The sequence below is a fragment of the Anoplopoma fimbria genome, chromosome 19 (genome assembly GCF_027596085.1).
Source record: "Anoplopoma fimbria isolate UVic2021 breed Golden Eagle Sablefish chromosome 19, Afim_UVic_2022, whole genome shotgun sequence".
Lineage (NCBI taxonomy): Eukaryota > Metazoa > Chordata > Actinopteri > Perciformes > Anoplopomatidae > Anoplopoma > Anoplopoma fimbria.
This window is the reverse complement of record NC_072467.1, coordinates 14,262,822-14,290,391: the sequence shown is the minus strand read 5'-3', so window position 1 is coordinate 14,290,391 and position 27,570 is coordinate 14,262,822. Positions and strand designations below refer to the sequence as shown.

Below are 27,570 nucleotides of genomic sequence, written 5' to 3'. Positions count from 1 at the left end.
TTCACACATGCAGCCTAATTGAATTGTTTAACAGTGTATGGTTATTATAGTATTTGCGTTTCCGGGCTGTGGGGCGGAGCTTGTGTTGACGGTCCGGTTGGCGGGGCGGGTCCCTGGACTCTGGTTTGTGCTGCTGTTAATAGTGGGGCCCTCCACCTCCCAATCACAGCCGAGTCTTTGCAGATTCATCCATTTCCTCAGGCTACCAGTCTCATTATCAGCCACCACCCCCAGATTCTGGACTCCATGGGGGGAATTCATCCCGCTGCTGCTTGTTGCAAACGCCCCTCCATTACAAAGCTCCCCACAGAGTCCAAGCCCCAAAGATTATCATCTGTTATAATAAACAATTACCTTTTCTCCATTCACTTGTCTCCCATGATTGAAGCGACTGACGTCACACAGGAGGCACTAGAGATCCTCCATATTGGAACTTTAACTTAATCTATTATTTATTAATGTATTTGGTTAAATTTTTCATTGATAATCTCCTGCTTTTTGTCAGTATTGAAGACCCATGCGTATGTGTCCATGCACACAGTATTTATTCCTAACCCATTAGTGTGTGGGACTGCATGTGTCTATGTGTAGATGGCGACACAATTGTCCTTCACCTACAGCTGTCCTCAGTAAACCATCCAGACGCTGTTATTCGTCAATCTCACCCCCGTCAACGGGACAATCAATTCAAGGGTGTGTAACTACTTGTTTCACTGAGGGGGATAAACAAAAAAACAAAAAGACGCCACCTCGTTCCCTCTCACCGTCCTTCACACCTCCATGAATCTCACATATACAGCCGTGTCACAAATCTCCCATCAGCCACAAAGAGTGACATCATGGAGGAATAGCTGTCCACTGATGATGTATGTGACAACACAGGACAGAGATGCCAGAGAGGAATGCTTTGGAGTGCATGTTCATCAGTTCAGTAAGATACAAGGGTGGAAAATAAAATGTCTGACGGGACCGAATGGGACTCGATAACGTCCTGTCTTTGCTCTGAAATAATGTCTCAACCCAGAAACTCAGCATGAGAATAAAACCCTGTTTAAAGGGAACTTCTGGTATTTTTATCTGGTTGCTTTTCTGATATGCTCTCGGGGAACAGTCAATGGGAGCATGGAGGGCTTTTGAAATTCAATTTAACAGAAATTATCTCTAATACTTACCTTTAGTCCAACTGAAACAAATACAGATGGTCTTACCTGGAAGTTTCTGTAACTGTTTTAGTGAACTGTACAGCAGATCCAGAGGAGTTTTAAAGTCAGCACTGTCAAGGCTGCTTGCTCTTGGTCAATGGCGGGTGAAAAAGTGGTATAAACTCTGGCCAAGTGAGAAAAAACCCCAACTACAAATTCATTGGAATGGATAGAATTTGCCATTTTAAATGGTGTTGTGACCAAAATAACTTTCCCATACATCAAGACTGCATTGTCAATACTTATTTTCTCACAGATTATGTTACGTTTTTCACGTACCGCTAATACGTTTTTCAGTCCGTATAGAATGGATGTGGATGTGTGGTCAAGAAAGGACTTTAACCAGGAAACCGCCGTTCATGTCTACAATATTTTTCATTTGGATTGAAACTGATTGTTAATACTTTTAAGATGCTTGCTAATCATAAACGAAAGACCCTGACTTACTAAAAGGCTATTGTGGATTTGAGTTTCTTTCAGTTTTCCGTGCATGATATGCAAGTTGAAAATGTAAGAAGCAATGTTTGAACATAAAAAGGTAATGGTACTCCTGACCATGGGAACTACACAGCATGTGGCTTTTATTTCAATAACAAAAGTGTATTTGAACAGGTATGCCTAGGTATGTACATCCGCTTTTCATTTATTTACGTAATCATTTTTTTTTGTATTATTACTTTTATTATTTAAAGGATGTGGTTAAAGCAATGGCTCCCAACCTGTAGCAGACATCAAACTCAGGTGTAACTAATAACAGGCAACCTAGCCAAGACAGAAGGTTGTCAAAGAAGAGGAAGGAATGGGCAATCAGGCAGGCAATCAACGACTAGAACACCAAGGGCCCGACAGCAACAATACGTACAATTTAGATAATTTGAATGGAATTGTCGTGGTTTTAAAATGATTGTGGGGATGAGTAAAGATGTCCTGCCTGGTGAGGATTCTTTCTTCCTGGCATTGTATGTTGGTGGTGCTAAGACAGGAGCAATGGAGGACGGAGGATGGAGAAACTGTTGCCATGACAAAACCATCATAGGATGATCGAGCTGCTGTCGCCGTCCGTACATGGGCATTATCAGCTTTGGAGCTCGGGAGGTTGGCCATCTGGTTTGTATTTACTGTCCAAATTAATCAAATGTTTGAGAAGAAGAATGACAGTATTGATCAGTTGGTCAAACACTTTGTTTACGCTTTCCTAAAACAACTTCTGGTTTTAGGAATAATGGCTCACAAAAGGCAAAGCAAGGCAATTTGATTGGTATAGCATACTTCAGTACAGCTCGATGAGCCCTCCAAAAGATATTGATAAAATGGAACAGGGTATAGAGATCAGGAACAGGAATAGTGTAGACTATGCAAAAGTGTATCTCAGACACTGACAGATGCTGCACTGGGTCAATATGATCCTGGTAGTTGGTCCTCCGTCTGCATCAAACTATTAGAACGTTTTTTAGTGTCACAGCAGTCACAAATTCACATAGCTTTTGGTATGAATACTTTTGATGTGAAATTCTGGTGAGTATATTCCTTTATTTGTCACATCTCCCGGTTTGTAAAGGCCTTTAAGTGTATAAATGGAGCAAGAAGCGTCTAAATTGGAAAATAGGGGTTTGTGGTTCCCAGTTTTGTTGTCATGGTTATAAGAAGCCAATCTTTGCCTTACCTTAGCGAGTTACTGCTCCATGTTTATTAATCTTGGTTACCCATCCAACTAGTGCTAGGAGTGGGTAACAGGTTCGTCCTCCTTCTAAAACCTATTGTGAAGCCACTCTTGGCATAGTCATATTGGAAAACACAGGGCCCGTATCTCTCAAGCCCCTATTACACTCACCCCTAGCAGTAGCACTAGAAATAAACAGAGGACTAAAAAACCCTCCTACTTTGGACAGATACTCATAAACCTTCCTGCTCCGAATTTCAGCGAGGTGAAGGATTAATCCTAGAGACGGTGAGATGTCGCTGTTCTGTCACACTGTCAGCCGCACTGTAAAAAAATGTGATAATGCAGTGTCTTTTTCTGACAAGAACTGTGCGGAATTTAGAAAGGGTTAGAAATGCATTATATAGCACTTTGTTATGTTTAGATGTCATGTGTGCTGTGTAATATTTCATATCCAAAAGGTATGATACGCAAATTTACCAGTAGGGAATTGACTTAGTACCTCTAGTAAACATAAGGATCCTGTATAATCACATATGTTTACAGTGCCTGTAGAAGATTGACGTCTTGCACAAATCATGCAGTATTGCACATGAAGAGCGCCCAAGTCAGGACGTTAACCACGTGTTACTTGTCATGTCACATGACACGTGTAACAATGTTAACCGCAACATCTCCCAACGATAACCATGCTCAAACCTGCTCCCTCAAGATACTGGGTGCTTTGAATGTGCTCGGAATGCTCAGACTTATAAAAATGTACATTCAAGTAGTTGCACTGTAGTTTAATCTAAGGAGGTTGTTCTCTAGCAGTTTCATTACCATTTTCTGCTGTCAGGAGGTACCAAAACTATCTGAAATGCCCGCTGATGACTGATGAGAAAGTTATATTTTAGAATGGTTACTGGGGTGACACATTCCACCAGAATTAATACACAAAATACACTTTTTTGCTGAAACCCCCCCAATGCTCTGGGGGTGTTACATAATCACCAATCTGTGAGCTTCCATTCATTCCAGGATTTTTATTTTTATGCCTGTGTGGGATGAAGTGCTGTTGAATTAACTTCTTCTCTGTGTGTGTGTATATCCACTTTCTGTCATTCTCTGAGCCGGCAGTGTGTGTACTTTAGGCCAGAATAGTTCAGGCCCACTGGGAAATACTACATTTACACACTCAGCTGTCTCAGCGTGAGGGGGTGTGGGTGTGGGGGGTCCCTGTGGGCCTGCTGAAGGTGTCCCCCATCACTTCACCTAACAAGGGTCGAAGGGAAGGTCTCGGGTACTCGTTTGCTCAGAGTCCCGCCGCGACTTTCTTCAGGAGTTTTGACTTGAAGAACATGCTCCGCCCCCCCAGGTGTCCAGTTTGTAGGTGATTTCAGTGATGAGATTTATCACGTCACTAATACTGCCAATGCTCTCTCTCTCTGTCTTTTTTTTTGTTTTCCCTCTCTCTCCAGTCATTTAGAGGAGGTGGTGTTCGACTGCGGCTGTGAGATTCGCTGGCTGCAGCTATGGCAACAGAGAGGAGAGGCGGGGCTGAGCAGCCAACAGTTGTACTGTGCTGACGGCGACATCAAGATACTGCTGCAGGACATGAACATTAGCAGTTGTGGTGAGTTTAAAGAGTGCACAGACACACAAACACACCTGGGAACCTGACTGCTGATTTTTGTGTTAGAGCTGATTAAAGGATAGAGCTGCAGTTATTCTATATCTTTCTTATTTTTGAATAAATCACACAAAAAAGAAAGAGAAAACCAATAATGTGCCAACCCTACCCTGACTTTGGCTCTCAGCTCCAAGCCCATTGGTTTCCAATGGAGGCCTAAATCTTCTGAAATGACACAGAAAATATTGTTTCTGTGGATATGGATAGAATTATATTTTCTCTCCTTGTCTCTCAGACCTGCCAGACATCAGCGTCAGCCACAGCAACCTCACCGTTGTTGAGGGTGACCGAGTGACGGCCATCTGTAACGGCTCCGGATCCCCGTTACCCGAGGTGGACTGGCCCGTGAATGGCTTGCACTCCATCAATGCACAAGAGGTTGGGAGACACACACACACACACACACACACACACACACACACACACACACACACACACACACACACACACACACACACACACACACACACACACACACACACACACACACACACACACACACACACACACACACACACACACACAGTGAGGCAAACACCCAGCCAGACTTGAGTGTTGCATTTTACATGCGATACCAGCAAACTGCTGGCAGTAACCGATGTGTGTCTGTCTCGACATCAATCATTGACACGCTTTCCAGCAGAAACAAACATCGTACAGTAAGGAGAGCTTTTCCCAGAAGTGTCAAAGTCTTATTTTATTAATGGACTTTAGCTTGTTAGATTGTGAGATCGTTTAGGACAAAATGGCAGTTTTGTCTTCCATTACATCCATGAATTCCACCATCTTGACTTCCGTACTGTGGTATTGTTAGAAATGTCTTTGTGAATTCTGTTAATTCCTACAAAGACCCTGTCTACACTGAACATGAACTGGTCGAGGGGTGGTTGACCCCCACTTTCAAAGAGCCTGATTCAACTGCCAATCTCAGTCATCACAGTGGCAGAAAAAAGTGATTATGAAACAAAGGATCATTCCATTCTATGGTATATGGTGGTGTTCATTTTCTCCCAGTAAATCATGATGTACAACCTATGTTGGTATAAATAGCATCCGTTTAATTTGACTGTTAATACAGATTTGTGCTTTCACCAATCTCTTTTGTGTATGAATAAATCACTGTGTAAACTACATTCCATTATTCAAATTTGGCAGCAACATCTCGGCGACAGCCTCAGCAAGACTAAATAACAATAAGATGAGGCTACCGTTTCAAAATCCAAGAATACACTTATTAATCAGAGCACTCACATAAGAACGTTACACTATGGAGGCACTAGATACATTTTTAAAATTCAGCAAATGTAAGTAGGACTGAAAGTTCTACTTACAACCATGAAAAGCAATTAGGCTAACAATGCCTAGCTTGTTGCACCATTTCAGCACTACGGACAGCTCCGCATCGACACACGCATATACACAACAAACAGCTCTGTCAATTGTTTTGGAACGACAGCTAAATGATAGTCACATGTAATGTTGTTGTTTTTAATCATTTTTAATAGATGAAATAAGGTTTAAAGAAAAAAAAAAAACGTCAGCCTACAAGTTGTGATTCAGGAAACAGACATTTGGAATTTCTGACAGCTACAATATCCTTTCAATAGCTGGAAATCCTCCACCACTGGCAGTTACATCTACAGAACATAAAATTCAATATTAACACTCAAACACACACAGCTGGTTTGTATGTGGTTTCCCATGTTGACGAACCACTCCATATATGTAGTGCTGTAAAAGTAGCTAATGTAGGCTATTCAAATGCTGTGAGTACAAGCTTAACAGTGAGGATATGGTTGAAGTCAGAATAACACCATGGTAACTAGTCCTTCCCATTCGGCGAACTTGGCTTGACACAGCATAGTGCTAACATTGGCGCTATAACCTTTGCTAAATGCTGGCTAGTTAGCTAGCTAAGATGCTTATAACCTTAGTGAAGCTGCCTGCTGTCATTGATAAGATAAGATAAGTTCAGACGTTCTGTTTTCTCCACCCTGCCGTCCCCTCCAGGCCAGAGTCTATGACAACACCATCCACTCCATCAACATAACGCTGGTCAACGTGAGCCGAGAAGACAACAACTTCCTGCTGACCTGCACCGCCACCAACATCGTGGGCATGACCAATGCTTCCGTCCAGCTAAATGTTCACTGTGAGTGTACACACACACACACACACACACACACACACACACACACACACACACACACACACACACACACACACACACACACACACACACACACACACACACACACACCACACACACACACACACACACACACACGCCATTGTCTGGCTGTAACATCTTCAATTTAATGGTGACTCTAGGAAAACACTTATTAGTGTTATCATAGCGCTCAACAGGCCTATCCATCATCATTACGGCGCATACACATCTGACCTCCAGAGTATGTGTGTGTGTGTGTGTGTGTGTGTGTGTGTGTGTGTGTGTGTGTGTGTGTGCCACGCGTCGGTGTGTTTACATTCATGTGACCTACAAAAGGAGCTGTTTGCATGAATGGGTCTGATTAATTATCCTGTCACATGGCAAATTAAAAGGCCACAACAAGCGTTGCGCCTATAGTACATCATGGAGGACAACGCATGCGTCAGCTGTTGAATGCACAGTTGAGTCTCATTACAGCTAATGATAACCTGATTATTCATTCAACCTTTTGAATGGCATCTTTTAAAAACACTTTTTTAATTCAATTACATGGCAAATTCTCATATTCTAATTCATTGTATTTATTTTTACTGAACAATTTACTTATTTTCCAATATGACGATTATAGAGCATCTATTTTGCCAGGCCACTGGGTCTTAGCCTTGGAGTTGTCAGCACTCATTAGCTTGAATTCACTAGCTTGAAATGGCTATTACATTTTGCTTTACAAGAGCTCTTTCTGCCAACTAAAGACATTTTTCTTAATTGCACTTAGGTTAAAAGAAATTGTCATTACTCCAAAATATTTGACAAAAAACCCAACATTGTGTTAGCTCTTCCTTCAATACTTTCTGAATAAACTCCTCTGAGTGTGGCTCTCAGTGCCAATAGGCTCAACATTTACTGTAGTTTATAAGTTATTCAAGAGGAAAAAGTGCATCTGTTGGGGATTTTTTTTTCACCTTTGGTGCTTTAGTGAGTATCTTCGTGTGATTGAGTCAAAATAAAGTACAGTGTTTGTGGTAATACTTATAGATACATTCACTGTTTGGTTTGGCCTGGTATTTGATGAGAGAAATAAAAATATGTAAAATAGAAAAAAATAAAAAAAAAATATAATATATATATATATATAGAGAGAGAGAGAATATTGCAAGCTTTATACTTTAACATAGTTACACATGTTCCATATTATCTTGAATGTACAAACTACACATTTGTTTAGGGAAGCATGTTGAGAGTTTCTACAAGAAGCTTAACAATAGCTTTCATACGTGAACGTTAAGCACTAGAATTTAAATCATAAAGGGACAGTGTGTAGCATTTAGGGGTATCTATCGGCAGAAATGGAATAGAAGTATTGAGAATATAATCGCTTGAAAACGACGTCTGGCGTCTGTCAGCATAGTTCTCCCACAGGCTTGGCAAATGGGCCAAGTTTCAGTTGGCTGCAATCTGTAACTTTACCACCAGATGGCTCCAAATCCTACACATCGGCCCTTTAAGGAGCCAGTGGATCTTTTGTCTACGTTGCCGTTATGAATTTCTTCATAGCTTTCTAAATAAAGCACTAATCAAAGATTAAGCTGAGAGACAGATCCAGTGTCTTTTTACTAAAAAGCATCATCCAAATACAGCACGAGCCCTCTTGGTTAGTCCAGCAACAGCATTGACACCCTTTTTTGTGTATTTAATCCCCATAAATAAATTTTGAGCTTTTGACATTATGTGACAAATTGCAGGTTAATGCCACTAACCTATAGTACATAAAAGCAGCAGTGGAATTATCATGTCATCACAAATGCTGCTATGATTATTACACAATAACGGCAGGGACCCGACAAACCTGTGGATGATAATGTAACACACTCACTGATGCACAAATCTATTCTCAGGGCGAGCTCCACCCGCGCATCATGCATATATATCTGACTACACCCAGAGGCTTGAATTTTTTTTAACACGGGGCCACTGAGGAAAAAACTCCAAGTTGCTCTGAACTGGAAACTTGTTTTTTGCGGATAAGCAATATGAGCCAAAATTGTGCCCACTGCCTTCATAAGCTCACTGAATTTGATTATTGAGCATTCCCCTCATGGAGCACTGGCAACTATTTGAAGCTCGGGTAGTTTTAATGGCGGGACCGGCAGGACAGATGACTCAGACCATAACATATTCATCACATTACAGCCGTGTGTCTTTGTGCATCTGGACACAGTTGGATTGCTTATTGATTCATGAGCAGTGGGTATACGTGTAATGATATAGCAACAGGGATGCAGTCAATAGGGATGAGAAATGGGCTATGAAGCATAAATACAATATGTATGCTGGCTGAGGATAAACACTAAATGAGAAGAAGAAGAAGAAGCAGAGAGTGAAGCGGCAGCCACAATCTGCAGGACGACACACTGTTTGTGATTTTTATTTCAACCATTTAACTTGACTTCTATTTCGGCTTCAAATACAAAATGTTGCCATATTGCCACGGGTTCAGTTTTCTTTTAGACTTACTCTGCAATGTCTCGTCTCATCACCATGAAAAAAAAACACATGAACAAACAGAACATGTGCCCTCCCCCCTACATTATGTGTATCACGTTGTCGTATTGCTGATAACTCCCAATGCTCTATTACAAACTTGGAGCATTACAAGCTGCGACAATGGTTCAAAATGGTATACACTCTGTCACGGATGTGGTGTGGACCCAAAAGCAGTACGACCAGGAGACAGATAAAGTTCTGGAGCTTTATTTAAAGCTGAGCACACAGCAGACAGGCAGGCAGGCAGGGTCAGACTCACATTGGGAAACAGGCAGGGGATCAGGCAGATGGAAACCAGAGGAAGCGGAGGCTAAACTCGTGGTCGGGGACAGAAGGCTAAGGTGGCTAACCGAGGCAAAGGCAAGGTAGGGGAATCCGGTGGTAGGGGACAGAAGGCTGAGTCGTTGACCAGGGCACAGGCAAGGCAGGGAAGTCCAGACAGGCAGGCAGGGTCGGCAACGGGAAATCAGTCCACGGGAAATTGCTGGAAGGTCTGACATAAATGCAACGAACGATCTGGCAGCGAGTGTGTGAATGAGTGGGGCATCGGCAAGGCTCCTCCAGATGTGCCGCTGGCTCCGGTGTCTCTGTGGTTGTGGTTGCAGATGTTATACTGCAGGGTGTAGGTGCAGCAGAGTGAGCAGGTGAGAGGGATTGTGCTGATGAGGTGGGTGTGGCAGACAGGTGCACTGCATGAGGCTAATTAGGTGAGTGAGGGAGAGTGTGGTGAGAGAGAGGGGGCTGGGCTGAGAGCTGGAAGTGGAACTGGCCGGAGTGAACTGAGAGAGAGTGACAGGCAGGTGAACAGAGTGAGCCAATTAGGTGAGTGAGACAGAGTGACAGGGAGTATGGAACTACTGACAGTATGGAGGAAGAACTGTGACACACTCTTTGTCTCCAAAATGGATCTGTTCAAGGCATGATTGCCCACAACCCCCATTTCCCCACCTGGTTTTTAAGTTATGTGAGCGTTGTTTGGATGGATGAAAGCAGTTTGGTTTATATTTGCTTAGCATATTTATATTTTCGCTTCTCTAAAATAAGATATTTACAACGCTTACAGCCATATTTCGTCTGGGGGCTGTCCTGAACGTAAGTGAGTGACCAAAGAAAGGTCTCAAACAAGATTATTTTCTCGTGTGTTGGGAAAATGACATTTTAGTGCCAGAAGTTGCTGAAGATATGTGTTTTTTGAAAAATGGGTCTAATACTTACTTTGGTGACTTTGGAGCAACTGAATTGGTCATAATCTTTGTTAACATTCAGTACACCCATTGGAGTTACCGACTCAGGACCTGGTACAGGACTGGCTACTTGTTAAATTGCTATACAAACAATTCAATTGATGGAGTAAATAATCAGAAGATTATTATATGATGAGAAAAACTGGCCATAGCCCCTCCTGAAACCCAACCTGGTTCAGTGTGGAACAAATTGTAGGTTGGACACGTACAGAAAGAAACCAAAAGCAATCCACATTAGGTGATATTTATGCACATCTTTCCCGGAACAGTTTGAGTTTCTGTTTGTTCCAAAAGAGCGATGGTATGTATTGAATTGGCAAATGTCTTTGGTCTTCTTCCACACAATTACATTGCACACATTCCCTCGATATTGCATATTGTGTCTGTCTGCCATCTGTTAATGACTGTTAATGGTAGCTGTGTGCTAGATTTTCCAGCTCGTTGTTTGACTGAATTTGTGTCTTGCTGACAGCAGTTACATAGTTAATTTGACATTCCCCCACCCAAAAATAAATAAAGATCAGCTGTCCACAGTCACTTTAGGCTAACACACAGATGTGCATTGAATTTGGTGATCCAAACGGTTGACGGAATGACGTATTGGTGTTTTCTCGTAGATTTACTCTCTATCGCTACTTATTTGTTTCAAAATTTTCACTCATTGTCTAACTCTTTGCATTTGTTTTTTTCTTGTCTTAATAGTCTTTGAACACAAAGGGACCTCACAGCTGACCTCCCGTGCTATGTCCCCACTTCTTCTGTATGAGTGCCGTTTATCAGCCCACTCAGTTCTCCTAGACATCGAGCACACAGTTAGCCGCCGTAGTTACACCCCCATTCATCCACGTCTCGGGCTTACAGCCAATGTTGTCCCGTTCATCGATTCCCCCGAGAACACCGAGCTGTTCTGCAGAAAGTTGCTTCAGCAGAGGTGGACTCATTGTGACTGGAAATATATAATAATAATAATAATAATAATTACAGGGATGATTCCTGGGGAATATAATTATGTGTTGAGTTTATGGAAAAGGCCATGCTGCATGCAGGCCAAAAACAAAATTGTTTAATACTGACATTATAGCATTGACTTGATTTCGTGTTCAACACATGACATGCTATGAAACACGGTTGAGTGGCTTTTTTTAATTTATTATTTGGTACCAAATGCATTAAACATGGATACAAACATTCAGCACAGTCAGAGTGACATTAAAGGGTATGTGTGCATAAAAATGTAATCAAAGTTGTTTTCATCATTATCAATACAAAGCTCCCTTGTGTGAAATAAAAAAAACAAAACTGCACCACCAGCTGCTACGCATCTGCATCTATGGTTTTAAAGCAACATATGGGCTTAATTTTCATCAAAATTGTTTCATGGAAAATCATTTATGTGAGCGTTTTTTTTTTCTGGGTTTGCTAAAGGTTCCCCGTTATGAGAAGCCATGAGATTACTGAACACTGCAGCACAGGAATGCACTATTTATATATTTTTTTCTTGTGAAGCATAAAGTGACTTCAGCTGCAATTTGTTTTGCAACCCTGTGTTTTGCAAGAAATGAGCTATGAACTCCTGAGATGATGAGAGATTGGCTTGTGCCCATTGGTGATCAGAACGTATGTCGCCAATAGTTTTTTCCAATGTTAAGGTGCTTTAACTAACTAACTTTAAATATTTTCTCTGCGCTCCATAAGAGTAGTTGACGTTACTGGGTAAGTCTGTATTGATTGTCTTTTTTCTTTTCTTATTTTTTCTCATTCAATCACATTCAATAACAATAGGGATACACATTTTTATCGCAGTGAATAATCAGTTTTTTTAAGGCTAAACACCAACAAATAAGGATTGAAGCAGAGTATTTCGCTACATCAAAACATTTTGGGAATTTTGGCTCCCTGGTGATCGATTCAACTATCAGCCATCTTAATCAGCCACGATCGGACATTATGAAAATAGAAACGATTGTTAAACCCTCATGTCAAACCAAATATTTATGGAAAGCTTCAAACCTGATTGCGGGATTTCAATGAACTTTACTCTGGATGTTATTGGTCTTCAAAAGTTTCCTTTTGTATAAATTTAGTGACCCCTGACCCCACCTTTGCTCTAGCAGTTTTCAAACAAAACATCACATCTTTTGAGGCTTATGCATATAAAGCCTTTGCCAAGGATGAAAATAGACCTGTATTTGCTATTGGCTGGGCACATTTAGTTGTTCCTGCAACATCAAAATGTTTCAACTTGAGTGAATCCACAAAGAAGACATGAAGAGGGGTCTAACAGAAATTACATGCAGAGAACACATGGTCTGTGTGTGCAGGGAGTGCTAGCCATACAGCTAAAACACGACAGTAGTTACCATTATTTTGGCTACTAAAATGGTGGCTTAAACATTACTAATTAATTTTAATGGGCGGTTATTAACACCCAAGGGTGCTTTTATCAAGAGGTCTTTTTACTCTCTGATGCATATACTGTATGTCAGACATATTCTCTACAAATCGTTTTGAGCATCTGGAGCTTGTGAAACTTATCCCAGCAACCCTGATGATATATCAGTGTGTGTGTGTGTGTGTGCGTGCGTGCGTGCATGCGTGCACATTTGAGAGGATAAATTCCATTTGTGGCGGAATGACTAACAACAGCAATCGTCTTTCTCTTGTGCTGCTTCGAATTTCTCACTGTGGGCCGCGGAAAGACGATGACACTGTTTGCAGCAAGCCGCAAAATTGTGTTTGCATTCGGAAACCGTTTTGTTTGTCAACAGGGAGAAACACGAGAGCAGGAACACACACACAGACACACACACACACACAGTCCAAATCGATTGGAACAGATTGTGATGAGACGAGCATATTAAAATGATAATAAAGGTCTCTCCCGTTTTTATCACTCCCTATTTCCTCCCTTTTTCTTTCATGTGCTGCCACAATACATCCAGACAATATAAGCTTCACTAGTGGTGCAAGTACACTGAAATACTTTTATGTCATCCTCTGTTTCAATTTGAAAAGTGAAGTGCTCATCTGCCCTCTGCTCTCTGTGGTCTCTTCAGTTCCTCCCTCCATCGTGAAGCTGAAGGAGCCCGAACGCCGCCATGACACCTGCATAGAGTTCACCGTTCGAGGGTCGCCCCACCCGACCTTGCAGTGGTTCTACAGGGACAAGGTGGGTTTGTTTCATCCATCAGTGTGTTACTAAATCACGATCCAATCAATCTATTGTACAGTGAATATTTTCTATATCATGCTTTTTATTTCATGGCTGCTTTTTCTCAGCATTCATGCGTTTACCTGAAAATAATGAAAATCTTTGCATGAAAGAGAAACCAATGCATGTATTAGGTTTTGACATGGAACCGCACTATTGAATTAAAATAAATATAAAATCACAGTACATTCATTCACAAAGTGCATTTATTGATTGTTCACCTTGTTAAAGAGGCTGATGACATGTTTTGTATGAAAAAATAACCAAGACCTTTAGCTGTCAAATAAATGGGTGAAAGCTGAGTAAAGTTAACAATATTTCTCTCTGAAATGAAGTGGATTAGAAGTTGTGCGGAAATTATCTTTGGTTTATACAACCGTCCACACCAACGGGCGCAGGTTTGCCATCCTGCTAATCAACGGTGGACAAATTGAATTGAAAGACAAATCTGTGTTAGAAATTGGCAGGAAGAGCGCTAGTATGTGTTAGCTGTTAGCTTAGCATTTAGCAACCAGTGGGCAGCACAGTCCTCCTTGGCTAAATAGCGGAGCTAACGGCTAACATTAACCGAGGGTGCATTGAGTTACATTATGACGCTATCAAGGTTTGTTCAGTAAAAAGGAGTATTAGGGAAAGGTAGATTATAATGTGATCATGATGTGTTCAAAGGTAATTTTGTATAATTCTGTTCTTGGCGAGAAACTTGAATAAATACAGGCGTTTGAAACAGATGTTTTCAAAGCAATATAAAATGGATAACATAGCTGCAAGTGGCCAGACAGAATGAATCAGCTCATGGCCAAAATCAGAGCTGCAGGCGCCAGCATCTGGTGTCGGGTTTCACAGAGCTGAGGAAAATCACTGGTTTAAATTATTGTTCTTTTTTTTGTACTTTTCACCACAGTTCTTACAAGTTGAGGATTTTGCATCAGGTAGGGGGTTTGGGTTTGCTTTCAAAGGATTGACAGAAAAAAAGTTTGGGAACCTCTGGTCTATGATGATACTCCAGAATTGCTATCGGGAAGAAAAAAAAAAAGACCTCAACATGTGTTTAGTTGGTAAATGTCATCAGATATAAGTCTTTACCCAGGGCTTCATGACACGATGTCACCGTTCTTTCTCTCCCCATTCAGGAAATATCCCACACTGAGTATGTGCGTCCTGATATGGATATTTATCAAGACTACATAGAGGGCTGCCTGACCTTTAAGAACCCAACGCACCACAACAACGGCAACTACACTCTGACGGCCAGCAACTATCTGGGAGTGGCCACCAGTACCGTGTACGGGCACTTCCTGGACAAACCGTTTGCTGGTGAGTTGGGAGCTTTAGGGGCACGTTGAGTTTGTCATCTATCAAAGAAAAACTAATTGATAAACAGAGAACTATCTGAACCTACTCCTTTTAAAACCATCAAAACAAAACCATGTCAGTCCTTTAGTGCTAACTGCTATTGACATATTAACATACCATGGCAGTACACAACTGCTTACATTGTGACTTTGTGTTTGACCTGTGTATGGTTGGCTGTAAAACATAAAAATCTAAGTTTTAAGTTTAAAATTGTCATGATACAGTCTAGTAGCTGGCGTTTTGCTTTCCTTGTCGTTCTTTAGATATCTGTTCTATGCTTACAAGCAGCTACAATAAAAAGTACCAACTTCCTTCAGATTTCACTCTGTTGGAATACGGAACCATTAAACATTATTTTGCATATCTCTTTCCCATCTCATTTTCGCCCAAATTTAAGGTTGCCAGCTACTTCCACAGAGACACAATTGATTGATTGGAATATACCTACGTATATCTACGATAAGTTAAATGAAACAAAAGTAGCCCACAAAAAAGGTTATGTGAAGCCTTTAAAATAATCTAAACTTTTGGCACTGCTCGGGGATGATACTCAATGCATGTTCCAGGAACAGTCAAAAGGCCCGTACTTGTAGTTCTGTTGATCGTGATCAGTCAAGCAGATGTGTCATCACATCATAACAAGAACAACTGCAATGGACAATGTGGCTGGCTTTGGTCAGAAATAAAGCACAGGCAGAAAGGACAGGAGGAAAAACGCATTAAAAAGAATGAAATGTGTTTATAGTAAAGGAAATGATCAGGATGCACAGTTTGACTGACCATTGGGAGAAATATGATCTGAAAAGATTATTTATTTCCAAAATCTAACATATTGGCTTGAGTCATCACAAGAGGCCATTTTTTCATGCCTCTCCGCCTCTTGACAACCGTGGCTGAACGTTTTCGGGTTGTCTGTTCTTCTGTCTGATCCATTCGCATTAACACGATATCTCATGAAGGCCTGGATGGAATATTCTCAAATTTGGTAGAAAACATCCACCTTGATTAGATTTTAATTGGTCAAATGTCAAGGTCCCCGTGACCTCATGTCCGTTCCTTTCTCATGATTGGTTTAGCCCTCCAGTCGACACAGCGCTCCAGTTCCCCCCATGTGATGTCAGCCTCTTAGCAGCTGCACCCCGGCTGTGTTTGCATTGCATGATGCGGTGACATAAAGCTTATATTTAGTCTAAGTGTGAAAGAGATGTGGAGAGCTAAGTTATATTTGGACCAGAGGCGAAGATCTCGTTAACTGTGTTATTTCTGGTGTTTTGCTCTTTTCACACCTTACACCCAATGAAAACATTTGCTCCGCTTTAACTATTTTTATCTCCTGTTATGCTGTTCTCACACTCAGATTCCATACTTTACCTTGTCTCTTTCATCTTCCACAGAGGCAGACAATGACTATGATTATGGTAAGTGATGTTTTTTTTGTTTTTTGTCAAGAAGGAGTCAGCTCTACATCATGACATCCTCTACATATGTATAGGCCACGAACGCTCACACTGACTTACATTTAGTACAATAAGCTTGTTATCATTGATATGATGTTATTCTGTCATAGAACATGACTCGTGACCCGAAAAATCCCACAGACTGAAAGTTCTTGAAGGCATGCATTGCAGGCAGAATGTTTAGTGGTCTCTTTTTTAAATATAGGTTCACCTATTAAGGCCAATGCAATCCAATACGACAGCTCAGCCATACATGCTACACCACTTCCACCACTGCAAACCTAATAATAATAATAAACGTAATACTTCTCTGTCAATCATACAACAATTTTTATACTTGCAAATGCAGAATATATGGCTGAGCAGTTGTATTGGATTGCATTAGATTTTACACATGTACCTAATAAAGTTGCGACCGAATTGACAAAGAATGGATCGCGGCCGCTGTTGGCACAATGAACGGCGCGTTGCTCGCAGCCTACATCTGCACCGTCTCAAGGTCCAATCCACAAAATAATGTGATAATGATATACCAGCGCACAATCGGCCATGAAGTTTTTAGCTGAGTGCAATTTGCTAAAAATGTTTGCCATCTTATCGCAATTACTCATGTTTTTTAAGTTTTGTAGACCAGGCTCAGATTCAGACTCTGTCATAGTGCCTGTATACACCTCTGCACCGAATAGCACTCGTATGCGGGTGATCTTAATGTTGTGACATTAATAAGAAAGAACTATGAATTCAATTCTACTTATTTTTTTGAGACAGTTTTTGAGTAACTTTGATACTGTCACCACTGTGTAAGAGGAAGTCACAAAAACTTTACAGGTGTGTAGTTGAGTTTGAAGATGGGTGTGGTCTGAGCAAGTGGGGGCGGCGAAGGAGGCCATTGTCCCCCCAACTTTACGCCCATGGTCTGAATTGGCATTGCAAGATGGCCTCTGGTTTGTTATTAGGTTTATTATTATTTAAATCTTGTTTTTAGTTTACATGAATTTTAGGAATGACATGTATTGGAGCTTTATTTATTTACTTGTCATGATGCTGCTGTCAATGCATCCCAAAAATAAATTAGTTTGATCGGACAGCTCTTCTAAATGCACTCAAGTCACCACTAACTCTCTGAAGGAGTTAATAATTTCACTGCTACTGCGTGTGGCTATTAGCTTGGATCTGAATGTGAATTGGACGTTTTTTGCAACTGGGGTCATTTGCATAAAAAGGGGGACCATTTTGAGCTTAATGTCTGCATATTACCCAATTTTTATGAAATATAGAATGCTTAAAAGCAGCTTAGTAAAGACTGCATTTCACCCTTCGCAGGTGCTTCGAGAACTATACATTTTCTTTTTATACGTCTATAAGTCTTATTCATGCAGGTTTAGCAGCTGCAAAAGCCAATTCCTTTTGTGAATTATAATTCAGTCTTAACTAGAGCCTTTTTTGGAGGCTAATACTGTTATTGGTGCTTGAGAATAATACATATCCAGTATATCAAGGGTCATAGTTTTCAGAAACATAAATAAATACTCCTAATCTTATCAAGGTATGTCTGAGTAAATATGTTTAGCATTTGAACAATACACTTATAGTATAATGGGAATGTTTTATTTTGGGGATCATTCTATTTTCCCAGAAATGTGATCCTTACAAAGATATGGTTTATAGTAGGACTTGGACTTGCTAGTATAGATGATATTGTGTCCAGCGTCTGTCTATTAACTGGCCCATAACAACATCATTGCATGACTTTCATCTCTGAGTTATGTGTATTTCTCCTCCTTTTGTCTGCAGCTCTCTGTTCACATTGATTTGAGTAGTTTTTTTTATTTACGTGATGACTTCTCTGCTCAGTTTCCCTGCAGAAGCAGCAGACCTGTAAACTGTTGTGACTTTCAAACCCAGTATGTATCTTCTTGTGTTTATCCCACCAGTAACCCCGACAGCAGAGACTCACAAACCTGAGGAAGATACTTTTGGGGTGAGTGACTGAAATCTTAAACATGTTGCGTGTTCGGAGGGGATTTTGTGCTTGTGTTTTCTTCCTCTTGCCCGGAAAGCGACAAAGCCCATTTTGGAAAATCAATGCTAAGGCTGGGGGAAATATCTAAAGGCAATTATTCCGACCAATATTGCCAAACCAGTTCTGTGAATTACCTTCTGGCCTGTATTTATGACTGTATTAAACAAGGGGAAGTTTTTGAGCCGAGCATTATAACTCTTTTAACTAGTTTCTACCTGAAAAGACTAGTTGAGGTCCTGCCATTGTCAAAGAAAAGCCTCAGTAAACGTATTGTAGCTGGTTGAATAGAAAAAAGACTATTCGTTCATTCAACCTAAGGAGTCTGATTCCACTGCCGATCTCAAAGTCAAATCATCACAGTGGCAGAAAAATGTGGTTATGAAGCAAAGGATCATTCCATTCTGGCTACATGGGGTGTGCTGAATGTCTTGCTTGGTCTCTCCCAATAAATCAAGATATAGAGTCTATTATGGTGTAAGTATCAGCCTATTAGTAATACTGTTAATACAAATGTGTGATTCCATTCAGTCTCCTTAGTGTGTGTTAATAAACCGTCATGTAGACTTTGTTCCATGATCAAAATTTGTGGGGCCATCACAGTAGCATCTTGGCGATAGCCTCAAAAAGGCTAATTACCAACAACATAAGGCTACGGTTTCAAAGTCAAAGAAGTAATTTATTATTTAGAGCCCTCACATCAGGACATAGCGCTATAAGAGGGCAAAATGTTTTTGGAATTCATGAATGATTCACTAAAATCAGCTTGGAGGGATGCATAGAAACAAGTGTTTGAAGATTGGGTTTCTCTCTCCTTAACTGTCCCTTCACTTCCCTGTTATTTCCCTTCTGTCTGTGAATTGCTACACTTTCACCGTTGTGAAAGTATAAACATATAACTATAGTTCTAGACACCAAAACCACTTGGTTAGGTTTAGGAGTTAGTGGTGTGCCATTAGATCAGTACTTAAAATACGTAACAAATGTAAGGTTAAGTAAGTCAATGTTGACGTTTGGTTTCACACTGGACACAAACAGCGGTCCCCTGGGTGAAAGTCCTTTTTATTTGACCCATTCATCCACTCCGTCTTCCAACCCTACGTGGACGTATTTGCTCATTATGCTACTCCACCTGACTTGCTCCTTTGCTCCCATCGTAATTACAACTTATTTACCAGAATTGCGTCTTAAACGTATTTAAACTTGTTACAAACATTATGTTAATGTGCCAGTGCAAAGGAAGACAAAAAAAAGATATGTATCAAAAAAGAGTAGAACAAAAAACAGAAAAATGTAGCTCAGGAAGTGAGAAGTGTCGAGAGCGGACGGTGCTATTTTAATCCTTTTCTTCTCCGCTGTTCGCCCGCTGCCGGTTGCTGCTATCTTTCTGAAATCCCCTGGTGGCTGGTGAGCCTGAGCGTCGGTTAGAAATGTAATTGAGTTATTTTTTCCCTGTAATTGACTGGGAAAAGATAACTGTTGAGGCTGCGGCTTTGACGGGGCGTAGTGGGTTAGTGTATGTGTGTGGCTGCATTTTTAACTTTTACATAATTCTGTTTTTAGAAAAATCCGAATAATTGCATCTTTAGATTCAAGTGTATGACTGTGACAGATACTGTCAAATCTAAAGCCCCGCGAGCGACCCTCTAGAGGCTGCAGTGTTTCATTCCACTTAATAATATGAAAGCATCTCACCAGTAGTGGGGCTACAAAATAGAAAATTGGTCCTAATAGTGGTTGTTAGAGGAAAGCACGGTCATGGGCTAATTAAATCAAAATCATTCATCCCCTCATGAATGAGAAGAAAAATAAGTTCTTAATTAATCCTTCTTTGGGGATTTTTTTGTTTTGTTCTCTTGTTACACACCAATATAGGGGCTGCATACACACATTGGACCCATTGACATGCATTATTGTTGTGGAGAGATGGCAGAGAGATTGGGCTGCTGAAGTCAGCCAGTGCTGAGCAGTTTGCGGTCCGCTGCCATGATAGAGGGCACCCGCACCAGGCCGTTCTGTATGGATAGCCCTGGAATTGAACTGGTCGCCATTGGGAACCCAAGTAAAGTCCCTACAGACCGAGCTATTGCCTCCCAAATGTGCTCCACAAATAATAAGTCTAAAGTGAAAAGTGGTTCATCTTCTGGGGGCTTAGTTGAGACCTGATGCTGGCACCATAGGAAACATTATTTTTCTTGGAGGGACTACACAAATTCACATCCAACTGTAAAGGCGAGCAACTGCTTTGAAAAAAAAAAAGGACTATAGTATTCGAGGAAAACAAGATGACGACGTTTGGAACTTTGCGATCGCCATCTTGATTTTTTGCAACCAGAAGTGATACAATAGGGTGGAGTTAAGTGCAACCAAACGCTGAATAAGAACTTTTAGGCGACAAAAACCTCTCATGATGTGAAAACACACTGTGAAATGGTTAAAGTTGTAAATGAAAAACAAGGACAACTCCAAGACCGGACAACGCTGTGGTAGAGACCCGTAAATCACAATGTAGCCATGCCCCTAAAGCATGCTCTACTTTATGGTCCATTTGACTCTTAATGGACCATCATTTACTAAATGAACATCATGATGTATTAAAGAAAACTTGAAACTAGAGATTAAGACCATAAACTCATGTTTACAATGTTAACTGAGGTAATAAATAAAGAGAGAAGTAGGGTCATTTTCTCATAGACTTATATACAATCTGATTTATTTTCGCTAGTATTCGCTACCTGATGGCCATTAGAAATTATTTTTAAGCTGTTCCCCTAAAGGCTCTTATTCCTGTCTATCCTCGCAATGGTCCTAACACTATGTTCCTTTTTACCTCCCTGGTCTGTAGGTCTCCATAGCAGTAGGCCTGGCAGGGTTTGCCTGTGTGATGCTGGTCGTTCTCTTCCTTCTCATCAACAAATACGGTCGACGCTCCAAGTTTGGCATGAAAGGTAAGGAGAATCTTTCAATGTAGTTGTTCTGTCTTGTTGAAGATGTCTTTAATCAGACTCGCAAGGTGTAACGTGGCAATATTTACGTGGTACATCATTTGGTGGACTGTATGGAAGGATGAAGGAGTTAGGAGGGATGGGAAGGAAAGATGAATCAAGAGCTGGAAAGAGGGAAGGATGGAGAGCACGAAGGGAGGAAGCAAGTAAGGTTAGAAAAGGAGGTTCTCCCTCGTAGTTTTGTGAAAATGGAAAGCATAATTTGAGTTTAGCAAAGGAGAAGAAGCGATATCGATGGTACAGTAAGAAGAACGGTAGGAAAAACAATGGAAGGATGGTTTTGGTGTGACCTTAGTTTATTGATGTCCACTGAAGGAGCTGAACAGGATTTAGCATGGGGCTGTTTTACATTTATATATTCTTCTTACATCTCCTCTGTCTTGCTTATTCTGTTTGGTTTTGGTCATCATATACAGAAGCCTATAGTTTGGTTCATACTCAGGCTCAGGGTTTTTTAGGCTCATCATGATGACATCACAGCTTATAACTGTATCTTGGTATCCTGAGAAAATGAACACTGCTCATATTTAAGAAAAAAGTCTTAAAGGAGACGATGTTCGTTTTCAGGTTCATACTCCACTAGAACATGTATAGATGCTTTAGTGTTAAAAAAAAATCATTCTTTTTCTCATACTGTCTGTCTGAATATACCTGCATTCTCCCTTTATCTAATTAATAGTATCTTAAGTGATAATAATTAACTAGTATATAGTTGTTATCATTCAATATAATAACTACACACTATATCATTATTACTATTACTTTATAATAAAACCGTTATGTTCGTCAGCAAAAACAACATCATTTGTTTTTGTTTTTAGAAAAGAAAATAACAGACCTGTTTTGACATTTAAATAAAATTGTATAACTTAGTTATGATCATAATGATTAGCCAAATTACATGATATGAGGCATTCATTTCATTATTATGTTCCTAATGTCTATAAGGAGCCATAAGAAAATATATATTTTTTAATTTTACAGTTTGTAAGAGGTAATATATATATATATAGGTAGTTCAACTTCTCAATAGTTTTTAATTAACTTGAATCACACAGAAAATCTTTGACTTTTTTTGCCATTTGAAAGTTATAATGAGAGCGCTTAAGGTTCAGAGAAAGACTACTTGGATTATTTTTTATGTTAGTAAACTGAATAGGGCCTTATTCACTCTTATTACAAAACAAAGAATTCTCAAGTAGGGGCCAAGGCCTCAACTACAAAGATAGAAATGAAGGGCAGATTTAGATGCACATCATAATAAAACGGAATGATTTTTTACTAATAATGTTCTTCCTAAGTAACCTGAAGGCATCTGTAGAGGAAATATGTGCATGGCATTTTGCAGTCTCCAGTTGGTTTTTTTCATGGACCTTCATTAATTATTCAAATCTTCCTCCACACCAGGATCTAATATTAATTGACCTTCTCACTGATGAGCTGCTCCACACATTCTCAGAGTCATACAGGGAGATCTCTTTCTGGTTCTCTCTTGTTTTTACTTAAAGCAGACATTCATCAAATTAGTCAAACAAACAGCAATCTCTTATGCCAGAAGACTGTGGTTCCTACCGCGTGTGAAACCAGAAGTCAATGTTGATTTATTTGAAACTTAACTTGTGTACTTCAGTAACTGCACTTAGTGTAATAGTTTTGTTACCTCAACCTTACTTAGTATTTCTCAATCTTTTCCCAAACCTACCTTAGTATGTTCGTTTTCTAAACCTAACTAAGTATATCACAACCTTTTCCTACACCTAAGTAGTTTTGTTTCCTTAACCTTACTAAGTATTTCAAAAACAAATTCTTAACCCAACTAATTAGTTTTGTTAGCTAAACCTAACTAAGTATTTCATGATCCACTCCTAAACCTATTTAAGGAGTTTTGTGTCCTAAACCTAAGTATTTTACGATCTTTTCCTAAACCTAACCAAGTAGTTCTGTTGCCTCGACCTAACTAAGTTGTTTCCTGTTAAGACGTAAGTTTATTTTGAAAAGACTGTATGTATGTAACGAGCATAAATTGACAGGTGTTACAAACAAATTACAAAACAATGAGGAGTAACCTTTCCCATGATATCATACAAACCGTTCTATCGTGATTTTGGTTTCCCAAAACAGGTTTTTTCCCTTATTTTTTCTGGGCAACCACCGAATGAACGCTAATGATAGGTTAGCACAAACCATAAACTATATGCTTCATAATAATATAGAAGGCCATAAAAATAGGTTTGACTCTGCTGTTCCACTGATGGCACCGACTTAGTGTAATGCTAATGTGTAATATGCCATATTTACCATGCAAGCGGTTGTAATGCAGGTAATTCCATCACTCAGTTTTATTTTACCCTGAATGGCATTGATGTAAATACCGGCTAAAGTGAAAGTAAAGTATTGAAGAAATATAAGAATATTATAAATATGGACATTTGTTTCAGATGCTTCAAAATATACTTTAAAGCCCTGCTTCCTTTCACTCAGAGTTGATCTAAATTCAATGTAGCTTCGGATTACAGATGAATCTTTTTTCTAAATATGTGCTTTTTCAATTGATTGTTTAACATTTTAGCAGGGAGTGCATCTCTCTCTCTCTCTCTCTGTCTCTCTCTCACACACACACACACACACACACACACACACACACACACACACACACACACACACACACACACACACACACACACACACACACACACACACACCATGTCACACACACACACACACCATGTCTTAAGGGCACACACACACAGAAACACCATATCAACCATCTGTTGATTACTTCCATCTGTTCATTTAGTGCCGCCTTACAGCCAGCCCACATTACTGCCTGTAGGGTGAGTGTGCACACACACACACACACACACACACACACACACACACACACACACACACACACACACACACACACACACACACACACACACACACACACACAAACTCTGCCATTTGACTCCAGCACACACACACAGAGATGGAGTGTGCTGATACGGAGTCTCAGACACCCAAAATGGATGCTTTTTTAAAGAAGACGGAGCCGAGCAAAACAGCGATGATTCTATTAATTCTCCATAAGTCCTCCTGCTCATACAGTCTGCTCCTCTATTTAAGGAGGAAATGATATCTCTGTTTTCTCTTTAGAAGGAATATTGTCATCTTTATCACTCTGTAATCTCCAATTTAGATCCAATAGTCTCTTAATGTCCAGAGAGGACTGAGAGATGTCTATCATGTCTGCCTGCTAGCGTCCATCTCTCTTTTTCTCTCCATCTCTGTCCCTTTTGAAACTTTATGGACACGATGGCATCTGTCCTCTGGAGCTGAAGCGGAAGTGCATTACCCATGAGGCTCTACTGGTTTAGCTTCACATGGACTCAGTCAAAATACTGACTGAGCAAACACCTGTATGCAAAATGTTATCATGTGAAAGTGGTGTTGTCAGTCACAATTTCTCCTCCTCTTCTTGACTGCGTTGTTGAACTCTGTGGCTCCACTTCTTCAGATACTGCAGATTATGGAATGCTGAATACAGAAATCAAACTCCTGCATTACATTTAGGTTGTTGCTGTGACAACAGAAAGTCTCCTCTCTGAGTCATCTGTCCAGGCCCTGGGAAAAAGCTCAAAAGGGTTTTGACCATCTTTTTTTTAGATTTAAACAATCGCTGTGTGGTATTGACAATCCAACACGTTCCACTCCAAACTCGTCCGAATACCGACGCTCGGTCAGTGGCCCTTGGCGTCAGATAATGTGGCACCAGGACACATTTTAGCATCTGTATGAGAGACATCAGGCTTTCAACTCCATTGTAAACCTATCCGCGTCATTATTAGATAGTCAAGGCAACTGATGTAGTATAAAGAGTGAGAAAGTCTGCTAAGGGATGAGGTCTAGGTGGATGGTTTGGTCTAGTTGTGTTTGAAACTGACACGCCATCCCTGACACGTCCAAAACTGATGCTAAGGGAGGAGCCTAGAGCCTCATAGGTTGAAGTGTTGGGCCCCTGAACAAGCGTCAGAACTTAACAAGTTGGGGGTTTGAATGTATTGGCCATTTGGATTATTCCTGGAAAAGAAAATATCCACTTGGAGAGGACATTTTCATCTAAATGGACGATCACTGAGGTGGATCACAGCCAAACTCAAATCCAACATTACCAGTTTAAGGCAGTTATAGTCCTAAACATGTTATGCGAAATTATGTGAAAATTGATCATTCTTAAAGACATTGCATAAAAATACTGATCAGCAATTCATGTATTAACCTTTAAAACTCGAACTGACCCTCAAAGCTTCTGTACTTTTGACAGAGCTGGCTGTTAAACACATTATTTTGAACTGTGTTAACAGAGGTGAATTGAAGTTGTAGAAAGAGAAGGGGGCATTAGAGGAGTGAAGGAAGTGCATAGAGAAGATAGGGGATTGCATATGCTTGGGTTACATATTTAGGTATTTTCTCTCTGAGATGGAGATGCTTTCGATTCACATTGCTAGGCTGTGAAAGGCTGAAAATGGTATTACAATTTTCTTACCTCTGGCAACCGCCTGAGCAGCTGGCCTGAGGCTAAACAGGCTAGCCAAGGCTATAGCCACGGGCAAGCAATGAAACACCACTGGAAACATACAATACACTGATGAGTCCATCATTACATATAACAGTCTCATCCTTACCAACCTTGATTCTTTGATTTACGCCTCTAATTGGCTGTGTCTCTAATTAGGTCAGGAGACTTCAGAGTGATTTAACAGCTTCTATAAAAGCTTTAGGAAGAACGTCAGGCAGCCTGATCTGTTAGCTGCTATCAAAGGCAACAACTCACATATGCAGAAAAAAACTTTAATTGAGAAGTCAGGGTAGTGTGCGAACATCCATCCATCCATTTCCTTCCGCTTATCCGGGGCCGGGTCGCGGGGGCAGCAAGCTAAGGAGGGTCCTCCAGACGTCCTTCTCCCCAGCAACACTTTCCAGCTCCTCCTGGGGAACCCCGAGGCGTTCCTTAAACATTATTTTCAATGGACATCAGGGCGCGACTCCTAGTTGCAATAAGAAGTCTGATTGTACAGGAGTCTTTGAGAAAATTACCCTACTTTCATTTTGGTTTATGGTCCCAATTGCTAGTTTCAAGTCTTATTCAATACAGCATGACGTTCATATCATAAATTATGTTCCATTTAGAGTCAAATAGACCATAAAGCAGAGTACGCTTTAGGGCGGGTAATTGACCTTGTTGTTGACAGGTTGCTAAAGAGCCGTATATGGCGTCTCAACCCTGGCGTCACTCCTTCGCAGTCCAAATATGTCCACTTCCATTCACTGGTTACAAAAAAAAAAGACAGTGACAGCCATAATCCAAGATGGAGACGGCCAAAATGGTCAAGTCCTTTATCAGATGGTTTGCAGAAACCTACCGTGCCAATTTTGTTTTTGCTATTAGGTTGCTGTCCTGAAACCTCGAGTTTGGCAGTCAAGATGCAGTCGCCATCTTGGATTACAGCCTTTGCCATGTTGTTTTTTTGGCCACCAATAAATAGAAGTTACCATATTTGGAATGCGGAAGAGTACCATAGAGAAGTCGTATACGGCTCTGTTAGCAACAGCGACCTGTCAATTACAGTAAGCCCCCCCTAAAGCATACTCAGCTTTATGGTTTATTTTACTATACATTGGCCATAATTTACTAAATGAACATCATACTGTATTGAAGAAGACTCAAAAGTAGCGATTAAGACCATGAACTGATGTTTACAATGTTTACTGAGGTAATAAATCAAGTGAGAAGTAGGGTCATTTTCTCATAGACTTCCATACAATCTGACTTCTTTTTGAGTCACCCCCTGCTGGTCAGTAGAGACAAATGTAAGACACTTTGGCATTGGCTTAACTCTGCGAAACTGGAGGTTGCTGCCTGGTTGTGTGTAAAGATGTCAGGTCCCTTTCAAAAAAGGCTTCTTTAGATGCTTTGCACTTGCGAAGGGCGTGCAAAGACACCTGGTTCGTCCGTCCGTCCAGTCCATACTAATGAAAGCAATATC

The 27,570-nt window shown here is 40.5% G+C and overlaps 1 protein-coding gene across 1 annotated transcript in view; it reads left to right on the top strand.

The window, feature by feature from the left end:
* LOC129108280 (NT-3 growth factor receptor-like) overlaps positions 1-27,570 on the top strand; it is a 156,936-nt gene that overhangs the window by 58,977 nt on the left and 70,389 nt on the right. Inside the window, exons 4-11 of the mRNA XM_054620015.1 lie at positions 4,323-4,477; positions 4,770-4,912; positions 6,545-6,686; positions 13,549-13,661; positions 14,837-15,020; positions 16,454-16,477; positions 18,451-18,497; positions 21,382-21,484. Of these exons, the coding sequence (XP_054475990.1) occupies positions 4,323-4,477; positions 4,770-4,912; positions 6,545-6,686; positions 13,549-13,661; positions 14,837-15,020; positions 16,454-16,477; positions 18,451-18,497; positions 21,382-21,484 (911 nt within the window). The remainder of the gene's footprint in view (positions 1-4,322; positions 4,478-4,769; positions 4,913-6,544; positions 6,687-13,548; positions 13,662-14,836; positions 15,021-16,453; positions 16,478-18,450; positions 18,498-21,381; positions 21,485-27,570) is intronic.